Here is an 11,291-nt window from a genome sequence, read left to right on the forward strand (position 1 = left end):
GAGTTCTCTCGTTTTATATATATATATATATATATATATATATATATTACATAAACCTATATAAACCTAAACATTTGGAAACTCATCTACTTTGTTTGTATGACGATTAAGTTGGTTGGTTTGAGTATTTGGTCAGTTGTATCAAACTCTACTTTGTTAGATGTTTTCATGGACTCATGTTTCCTTACATTTTGGTGGTGCGTGGATCTACCACATTGGAGATTCTGGGTCAGTGCAGCGTTGCGACGAGACAAATTACGAAAGAGTACATTAAGAGGTTGAAGTGAAGTCTACATTCTTTATCTAACGATGGAATGTTGAACTACATCGACCTCCAAATTATCGAGATGATGCAGGTTGGTTGTGTTATGAATCGTAGTACAATAGATGAACGGTAACTATTATGGCCTTAGACTTTCGCTTTAGTACCTAGTGGTCCTCGGATAATCAGGAGGAAACATCAAGGCTATGCTGATCTCCCAAAAGGCGGAAAGTTTAATGGCAGAATCTGCCTACTCCATGCGGCACAACCCCATATCAAGCTATTCGGGCGGTTGAAACAGCTTCAACCTACTGATAAACAAATAAGTAGCTCGATGTAAGCATGATTGGTACGCCTACACTCAAGACCATAACGTTGTCTAATTCTCTAGATTGTGATAAGAATGTCACGACCAGGAATAAAGGTCGGCAAATTGCGGATATTTAATACTGAGACTATAGCATATCCTAGCACATTTCAGTATATTTTACGTACAAATGATTGGATAAAATGGGAATATCATGCTTCAACTTTTTACGGAACCGAATTAAAACAGGCAAACCCAAATTCGAACTACTATATTCTATCTCACTTTCAAAAGGACCGCTGAAGAAGCAGGGCATTTGAAGCTATGCAAGTTTTCTATTTGTAGCCCTCACTTGGTGAACAACCCTTTCAGACCCCCAGCAAATCTTCCCTTCCCGTTGACTAAACATGGCTTGGTTGATGACTGAGCAAGAGGCGACATTCGTTGAAAGAAGTTCGCATTTTGGGTAGCGATTTATTAGATGCATAAGACTAAAGCCTCGGGGGAACAAAAACGCTCGATTACTCGACCTTTTTGGTCTGAGATATTTATTCTTTACCCTTTAGAGTTATGTCTCTGTAAGAATTTACGATTTCGGATGTTCGAGAATCAGGGTACTTTTACTTCACTCCTCAAAGTGGCAGAGGAGTGCGATATGGACACATTTTTATCATCATGATAAAAGAAAAGCCAGAGAAACGAAAAACTTCTGTCCACTAAATAACTAGGAGTAAACGCTGCTTATTTTATGGATAGATAGGTAAGTATTACTACCTTTGCTAGGTGCTTTGATACTTCATGGAATACCTTAGAACATCCATTAGCTGAGCATGCACTTTTTAAATCTGGCAAATAAGACTTGAAGCCTAGTTGGATTATAGTGTGAAGGCACAGAGGTGTAGCAATGTCCACTAGTGCGACGATTGAGGGCTTAACATAAAAGGGAGCTGTATCCATTACTGCTAATCTGGACTGACTACAGCTTGAACAATCGGGTCGATTTTCTGTGTCAGGAAATAAAATATCATGTGAAATTCTGTAAGTTTATGTCACGTTTGTCTAAGTATCTCAGATGCAGATTTCGGGTGTATGTAAGATATCCGGTCAGCTGTATCCGATCTTACTTGGACAGATCCAATTAGGCACTGGTGCTACCCTTAAGCATCCTGTGATGTACTTTTACGCCGCTGACAACCCTAGCGAGTAAAGGCTATCAACGTTGATTCGTCTACTCATTTTATCGGCCCTGATTCGTTGAAATTGGACCAGAAATGTATTCACACCAAACATTACTTGGACAGCTAGATGTGACAGGACTTGGCTAAAGCAGAATGAGGTGGTTCATGCAGCAGTTAATGGGAAATGATTCATTTTAATTCTTCGAGATTTTCCTGGCCTCGGTGCATTTTCTTGTTGCTGATTATGTGGCCATTAACCTGTTGGCAAAGTTTGGCAGCCAACTTGCAAACGTTTCGACCCCATATGAGTGGACTTCGTGAGTCCGTACACTAGCAACCAAACTTTCAGAAATTCCACTATGAAACTAGATGAACTTTTCAGAAACCACCTTACCAACAAGCATGATCTGATTCAGCTTGCAACAGTCCCATTCTGCAGACTATTGGCACCTCAAATACCTAATAAGTGAAAATTTGTTGGAGCTGGTACTTTGGAAAGCCGTCGAATCAACAAGAAATGTCAGGAGAGCTTCAGCTGACTACTCAGTTTAATACTTGCTCTTCAGATGTTCACGTGGCTAACATGTGCAGATCCATGAAATTATCGCCCCAGTTCGTGCGAGAGCTGGTGGTTACCTTATACATCTTCATTCACCTTCAGTCGGATGCCAAATTAACTCGCGCACAGAGCCATCGACTTACCGCCTCTACGAAAGTATAACTACCTGGCTGAGTATAACGTGGCTCATTGATGTACTGGGCGGACTACGAGTATCCGGCTACATTGGACACGCCAATTTATTCATCCAACCAAAACTCCAATCAGTCTTTAAGAGATGATTGTTTTCTTTGCAGTAAAAAAGGCCTGGATGCATATATACCTCAAGAGACACGAAATGAAAGCAAAAATGACATATGGCTAAAAAGCTGTGTAGTGTTTGAAAAGAAAAGGAAAGGTAATGTGAAGTCTGATGTCCTGTAGGTCTAAAGATTCCGTTCTAGCTTTTTTAAGTGATAAATAATTTAGATATAGTGAAGTTTGCATCTGTATTCAACTCTTACCCAATAATGCACATGGGAAGAAAAACATCTTATAGGTCGTTTGGGCTTGTCAACTTCATATGTCAGCGACTGATTCAAGGAAGCCTCGGAGTTACAGGGAATAGTATTTTGTCAGCAGAATATCTCAGAAATTTATAGAAAATAAACAAAGCAAATAAGCCTGTTTATAGTGACATATGTCAGGCCATTTTACTGCTGACTTTAATCATCTTCGTTGTTTAATATACCAAGCTCGACATGAAACAAAACGTGCTAGGTAGGTGACAAGGAATATTTCCATTCACTCTGAAGAGCACTATCCTCATTGATTAGCGAATCACGTGAGTGAATAAATGGATCTATAGCAAAATTCATCACTGAATCTTTTTTCACAGCACTGTTGCCGACCTACTGAGCCTATGGGAAAGCTCGGAGGGAAAAAATAGATAGACTTAGGTCAGAGCCGGGCCAACAACCACTCGACTGTCTGTCTGGCCAGTCTGACCCATTTTCAATTCTTCGACCTACCACTCAAAGATGAGTCAAAAGGCCCCACAATATTCGTTGGCTTTACCGCATTTAATTATACAATTCTCAGGTTATTTATTTGGTAACTTCATCCTATTTGCAACAGATTTATGGGTATTTTCTTTTGTCGTTCTTTTCCTAACTACTATATTGGATAAAAGCGACTGCTTTTTTGCAGGACAAACGAAATGATCGGAATAAAATGTAACTTGAACGTGCGCTGATCTAAAAAAGTATAGAAATAATAATAACCGATATTGTACAAATATGACTGTACTTGGCATGACATAAGAAATCACAGCGATAAAATAATACGAAGCTAAGTCAGTCAGGCAAAAAGTGTTCAACTAATAAATATTTACCGTTAGAATTGTGGAAAAATCCATGATAGTTAGGTGGTTTTTATTATTCCAGACATTCAAACTGCGGTCTTGGGCAAAGAAAGTTAGACGATTTTAGGGAATCCATCTCAGCTGTGTAGCCTGTTGAAACAAAAATCACTAGCTGAATATCTACTTTCGTTAAAAGTATACGCTATTGACAAAAATCTCACGTTCAGTCAAAGAACTATTAAAGACCGAAGAAATGTATTTTGTCGGTTGCCTGAGGGTTGATATAAATTGATGAGTTGGGTGTAAATTGCAACTACAGAGATACACACAGCTGAACCTTGGAAATCCCTATGCTATATGATGTGAAGCAAAATTGCATCCTGCTCACGGCTCTCCCTAGAGATTTGAGACAAGTGCATTCTTGGAAATTATTACAGCACTTTAAAATAACTTCCTTCGTCTTTGACGTGAGGTTGAACTATGGGAGTCTGAGGCTGATTTTGTTTGGCAGAGAATGAAATTTTTTAACGAATTTCCCAATAACGTACAAAATGCAATATATATGTAATAAAATAAGTTGTATTATATATTGTACAAATTTGGCATGGATAGTATCCTAGACGCACGTAAAAATACGCCTGTCGAGCTGCTGGAAGGACATCAACAACAGGGAATTTGAGCACAGATCTTACCAATACATGGATTCATTCTTTTAGAGAAGAGTCGGAGCGAACAATGCCCGTGAATGGAATGAACTTCTAGTGAGACTAGCAGCGTCTGGTGTGACTTGGTTGACCCAACCCAACAAGTCTACTACAGGTACGTGGCATCTAGACATTCCTAACGTGGAACGGCGTCATTTATAATTTGAAACATCTTCCATCATCCTTCTGCTTACAGAAGACTACGGTACCCTAGCGTATCTACGTGAACATTTATCACTCCATTGATAAAAAATTCGTTGAACGGAGATCCGCAACAGACTAGAGGGACTTCTGTCACTTGTAAAACATGCACTACTGATGGTTGCCCAGTAACAAGGAATTCAGTGTAAATTGGGGAAATGATCGAGTAATTGATGGTATCGAACGCAATCTGCTGTAGGTAGACTTGTCTCGTGTCAAAAGACTCGATTATTTTTGGACCAGAAAACCACTTTTCCCTTTGGCTGGCTCGTAAAAGTAGGACGAAGATGGCCGATCAGATCACACCATTTCTTTTGCCATGGCTTTTCTCACGAAATTTTTATCATTAATAATTTCGTTTATTTTTGCCAGTTGGACAGGTTTAACTCATAATACTAAGTTACTTTGATGGATAACTAGGTAGGAAGGCGCGTTCTAGTGGACCACTGCTTTACCACCCTACCAAATTTATATTTCTGACGGCTGTTAGTGCGTCTTGCTTGAGTTTGCTTTTTTTAGTAAAACTCAATTAGTCTAGGGTGAGAAAAAATGCAATTCTTATCTTGTTTCATCTTCAGACAGATGCTGATTGAGGAGGCAGGCAAGTGGAAATTAAGCCACTTGTACGGTTGGATTGGTCAAAAGTACGTTGTTAGCTTCGAGGTAGACAGCAAAATTCTTAAGCATACACATTACGCAAAAAAACATAGAGAGTGTATCATCCTCGCAGTCTCATAGTGTGATGTTACGGTGGGAGCACGGAGAATTTATGTACGCTACATAGTGTGGTATTATTTGGGGTGATAATCATGACTAGTGGTAATGGGAGTTCGCGCACGCAAGTTAGTTGGCAAAAATACTTTTGAACACAGGCGGCCTTTGCCGGATGGGACAACAGGGATGTCTCAGGATTGGCAGTCAAATATACGTGTTTCCAGCGCCCGAAAGTGACGCTGCTCAACCAGTGCACCACAATGCACTGGCAAAGAGAGTGTAGCCAGAGAGATCCTCTCAGACACAAACTGTGCTGTAAGTTTGCAGGTGCCCTCTTGTTCAAAGTTTTCCGGAAGTTTCAGAACCTCTGAGCAACACGGAAGTCCATAGTAAACAAGCAATAAACCGTCAAGTGTTTTGGCTCCGCTCTGATCTTATAACGGAAATGTGTCAATTGTGCGCTCGCTATGCGCAAAAATGGCAACCGTTTTGTCGCGTAGGTTGAAAAATGATGTCATACCTTAACCTGGAAGCTGCTGAAGTCTGAAATTCAAACGTCGGATTTCGGTAAACGGCAGTCCGTCAGAATTCAAAAGATATGTGTTTGACAAAAGGCTCATTTTTCAGCAACGATTTCCTATTTGGGTGGTCTAATTCATCTAGAAATTTCAGGACTAGCTTGAATCATTTTCTGGTGTTCCGAAATTGTCTGACGAATTTGTACACACAACGACAGGAGTTCATACTTTTCCAATTTTTTTTCCGTGAACACCAAACCTCATCACATGCTTTTGGCAATTACGACATTTCTGGTTCTTACGTGGACGCTCAAATCGGTATTTCCAGACATTGAATTCTGTTCAAGGTTTGCCAGGTCCACGCAGAACTCGGCCGCAATCCAAAGCACCAACTATTTAGGAGGTGATGTTAAGAGAAGAACGCCGTTAACCAGCCGTCCAAAATATTCCTATTTTAAACGGATCCAGTCGAGATAATGAAAATTAAAACCCGGTTCTCGCTCACCGTTTGTCTGATATCGACGGAAGAATGGGGCATTTTGCCTTCAGCTGTATACAAAATGCGACAGCTCAGTGAACTTGTAAACAATCAAACAAAACAAATCAAACAAATCAACAGTCATATTAAACAAGCAAACAAAACTTCTGGGACATTAAAGGGAGCAATAAAGGCCATGTGGTAATGATTTCACTCTTTCCTGAAAATGACTTTAAATGGTCANCACGTACGTTCTTAGAATTTCCAAGTGAGGGGTTCTAATGGCGCTCGCACCGCAGTTGCAGTGTGCCAGAAGGGGTCCGATAAAAGCCAGAAGTGAAAATAATCCGCCAATAAGACAAAACATCTCAGGTGAGGAAAGGGGTATTATGACCGCGAATTTAAAGACCAAGTGGCCGGTTGAACATGTGACCATGTGACGTGGACTTCGTGGTTGAAGGATAGTGGGAATCTCTCATTTGTGAATTGGAAATAGACTTGTCATTAGAAACACTCACAGATGAGCGATACAGGTTAAAAACACAGAGCAAAAATTTTCACGCACATATTGTCCTGGTGATTCAAAGACGCCAACGGCTGGCGATTCTCAAGGACAATGCAGACCTACGGTGATATTTGGCTTTTTCGTTGAACCTGGCTGCACTGGACGGCAAAACTCTCCATTGCAACTGAAAAGTGTTGTTACTGCGCACAGCACTTCGACATTTTGCAAGCGAGAATAGAGAGCGTCATAAAGACGAAGGAACACAATGTATTTATCAGAGGACAGGATCGACCATCTCGTATTTTGATGCACGATAGCCAAGCAGGACAAACATTATATGTCGATGGAGTGGGAATTTTATATAGTGCATGTATAAGCCATAGAACATGGTATCTAGAAGCATGGTGCTCGTCGACAAGTCTGACGCTCTTTGCGCACTCCTTTCAGCGAATAACTGCCAGCTAAGCGGAACCACTAGTAATGTCATCTGACCAAAGGACCGAGAAAGTGACTTGCTCTGAAGCCAGTAAATTCAGCTCGCCAGCCTGATATATTTGTTGCCTAACGCTCTGCTGGTTAAATCGGTGAGAGAAAATAGACCTCCTACTCTCTTATCGATCGATGTTGTGCATTGTCTCGGAACATAATTCTTTTACGCACTCTTAACATTCATCGTTTTAACGACCTACGAATGCGTAGTTGGTACAGAGGCGGTGTCTTCTTGTTAGCCATGTACGTGTATTTACTGACGAATATTTATTACTTAGCTTTCAAGTGGCGATTCCTTCAGGTGGGAATACAGTTACTATAGTGTTTGGTTTGCACGAGTGCCGGCTACGTTCATAGAATGTCCAGATGCCAACGAGTTAACGGTACAAACTAAAGAGTGCAAAGCCATAAATCCCCTCATCTGGATCGCTAGTGACAGCAACTCCAATGTGGAAATTCATAGACCCACTGCCCTATGCCCGTGCCATTTCATTAAGAAACCTGTGATAGAAAGAAAAACGCGATGGCCCACTGTTGCTCTACCACAAACAGCACGAACAGACAATACGGCTGTATACTAGCAAGCAAAACAGCTGCCAAGCGGAAAGTTACTTCACAACTGCACTGAGGATTACGCGTCATGTAAACAGATATAATGATCTATGAGAAGGTCTCAAGCCACACGTGATTTTACTTGACCTGTGTAATTCATCGCTAAAGTAGATGTCTATGTTTTATAAACTCTATAATTCCAATTGGAAAGTTTGCTCCCGGTTTTAATTTTTAATTGGGCGACTTACTATCAAACATATTGAGAGTTGTCCCAAATGATGGTAGTGTCTTGTCATCGAGGCTTCTGTATGCGCCTGTCGGAAGCAGATTTTAATGTCAACCAAAATAAGTGGCGTTCAACACTTTACTGGGTTATCTCACCACGGAGTCAACTGGTGATAGACCTGTGTAGGCCACTCAGATAGATGAAGTGCAATATTTGCGTTTACTTCTTCTTTTATAAACCTTCTCACTCAAAAACGAAACAAAATGTGAAACTGCCTTAAAAACTGTAGTTGTATATAATGTGGAATGTAGATTCAGGAATGTACATACGTTGTAATTCCCAAGTTAAGCGAGGCGACTGTTAGGGCTCGCATCACTCGCAGAATAATCGATGGTCACAGGATATGTTTAGTCTTTTGGATGCCTTATTCGCTAGTCTGAGTGAATATCTGAGTGACTAAGCTCGCGCAACAGGTGGCATCACAGCGTGAAAACGACAAATGAAGCCAGGGTGTATGTTGTGGCGTATGCACCACTACGAATGGCCGGCTGAATCTATAACGGTAGTGGGTCCACCCGTTCGCTGAGAAACTCAGTGTTTGTGGTTCAAGTGTAGGTTAGAAGTAAGAGAAGGCAAGATGCCCAGTGGCATACGGAAATAATATTCATCTTAAATGACTGGTTTGAACATGGATAAATCTCTCCGTATTTGATAATGAAAAACGTGGTTTAGTGTACTTTCATAGAATTAATGGAAGGTAACGCCGGTTGTTGAGTTATTCGACTTTATTAGTTGCTGGTCAGGTGAAGAGGTGACAGAGGTGATTTACGACTGGGTTGGTAATGTTGCCAGCTCTAACTGCACCTATACAGGTTTTGAAGAACACTTCGTGACTAGGACGTGACTGGCTTTTTGAGGATCTCGGATTGAACCCCACGAAAGCCAAACTTTAGGAAACCCATACGTACAAAGTCTTCTAGTGCAACGTTCATTCGTGTAAATTAATTTGGCAAAAAAATGCAACTCACTCAACAACAATAAAAAAAGATAGATTTCACAACACAGTACATTGAGGATATTTCGCAGGTGATTAAAAGAATGTTACGCGGCGTAATGTAACAAGTGTATGCAAACCGACAAACAAATCTCGGATTGTACCGGCATAATCAGAGTGAATTGGAGACAAAATATACGAACTATGGACTATGGAAAACAATACACTGGACAAACAAGAAAACCACCAACAAGATATCACAAACAAAACTTAACGCTAACGAAAACAGCCGTGCCTTATATCAACTGGTACGATAAGTTGGCATTAGGAAAGCAACGTGCAGTGAACTGATAAGCGGAAAGGGTGGTTCTTTGATTAACTTGCAAAAGCTTGGATTGGAACTATGGCCTGAACACTTCGAAGACCAGCTGAGCTGGCCTTCTCCAAAAAAACCTCTGGAGACACTTTCAGAGGGGTTTGGTAAACAATCGGTGGATTTATTGCTGGGCAACTTTTCGCTTTTGACACAAAAGCTTCGTCAGGCCAAGTGAATAAGCAGGTAGGTTGATTGGGTTTTAAGGTAGTCAGGGAACCAATCCGTGAGATTCCTTATGACTAGTGACATGATCAGTGCTGGGTGTTCAGTCTGATGTCCCTGTCTGTTGATTAGTGAGGATGACTAGGCTTTACGATAGATCGGTTAGGGGGGTTCGTCTTTATGATGAACCCGGATTTTTTCGTCCCTGCTTCTTCTTCAGTCTAGGACACCTTACTGGAAAATTCCTCTTGGGGTTGTTCACAGATTTCGTTCACCTGTGTTGGTCCAAGGGTGCTGGGACAATTAGTTTGGGGATGGGGGTGGGGTGGTTAATTGGATCTAACGCTACTTGGATTTTTGTAATTTTAGACCCAGGCGATTTCGCTGATAACTGCACACCACCTTGTGTCATCTCGCCTGATCTAAGACCGCTCTCCACACGTTTGCAAGTTCCACCCCCTCTACTCTATTCACGCTGGGATGCTTGGTGATTTCCACCGCCTCGGCCACCAGTCGCTGCGGTGTGAATCGTAAACCCCGTCTCAGGATGTCCACATTTTCTAAATCTATCCTATGACCAGTGTCTAGAGCATGCCCTGCCATTGCTGAATCTTTGACTAACGCCTGATATTCCTCTGCGTTTCTCGGTGGTCTGTTAATGGAACGCTTATGCTCACCGATTCTGGTGTGCAATTCCCTGGCTGTCTGACCTATATAAACCTTCGTACAGTCGTTACATTTTATTTTGTATACACAGTTCCTAGTCCTATCAACCGGAAGGCGATCCTTCAAATGCACCAACACCGAGCGTAAAGTTTTCCCCTTCTGGAAAGCTACTCTAATGTTAGCCGTATTCAGTACCCTTCTAATGACTTCAGATGTCCCTGTTTTGTATGGAATGACCGCTGTTCCGATCCACTCCTTGTTGGGCCTTGGTGTTGGCACCAATACCCGTCTTAGTTGTCGCTTAATTAAACCCACTGGGTATCCGCCATCTTGAAGTCGCTTTTTTACCTCGAGCTGTGCTGCTCTTCGGTCGACCTCCTCTGTACACAGTGCTCTCACTCTCCTAAACATCGCTGAGGCTATGCTAGCATATACTGCTTTTGGATGTGCAGAGGAGTAGTCTAAGACCGCACCACTATCTGTTGATTTCCGGTATACAGTGGTTTTTAATTTCCCACCACTCTTGTGTGTCATGCAGTCAAGGAAAGCTAGTGTACCCGATGTGGACTCTAGCTCCATGCTAAACTTAATGTGAGGGTCCAATGTGTTCAGATGTTGAAAGAATTCGTTCACCTTATCCCGCTTTATTACAACGAACGTGTCATCTACGTAACGCCAGAACACCCTTGGTGGACACTCGAATCCGTTTAAAGCTTTCTGTTCGAAGTCTTCCATGTACATGTTGGCCAAAATCGGGGATATTGGTGATCCCATCGCTAAACCTTGTTCTTGAGAGTATATAATTGAGTCAAAAACAAATTGACTGAGGTTTAGGCATACCTTTATGCCTTCAACTATCTCGTCTACGGAGAGTTGCGTTCGTTCTTGCAGCGTTGTGTCTGCCAGTAAAAGTCTTCTCGCTACTTCCACAGCGTCCGCTTTAGGGACGTTGGTATACATCGAATTGACGTCAAAACTAGCCAGGACTTCGTCTGGCTCTATCTGAAACCCAGCTACTTTTTTGGCAAAGTCATACGAATCTTGGATGTGTGTCGGTG

At 41.6% G+C, this 11,291-nt stretch overlaps 1 protein-coding gene across 1 annotated transcript in view; it reads right to left on the bottom strand.

The window, feature by feature from the left end:
• The window catches only part of T265_10923 (hypothetical protein), a gene marked incomplete at both ends in the record, with an annotated part of 56,502 nt that extends 48,397 nt beyond the window's left edge, over positions 1 to 8,105 (bottom strand). The window contains one exon of the mRNA XM_009177439.1: positions 8,058 to 8,105. Coding sequence (XP_009175703.1) covers positions 8,058 to 8,105 — 48 coding nt within the window. The remainder of the gene's footprint in view (positions 1 to 8,057) is intronic.
• Positions 8,106 to 11,291: the final 3,186 nt, after the last annotated feature.

This window comes from Opisthorchis viverrini (assembly GCF_000715545.1).
Source record: "Opisthorchis viverrini unplaced genomic scaffold opera_v5_421, whole genome shotgun sequence".
NCBI classification, from domain to species: domain Eukaryota; kingdom Metazoa; phylum Platyhelminthes; class Trematoda; order Opisthorchiida; family Opisthorchiidae; genus Opisthorchis; species Opisthorchis viverrini.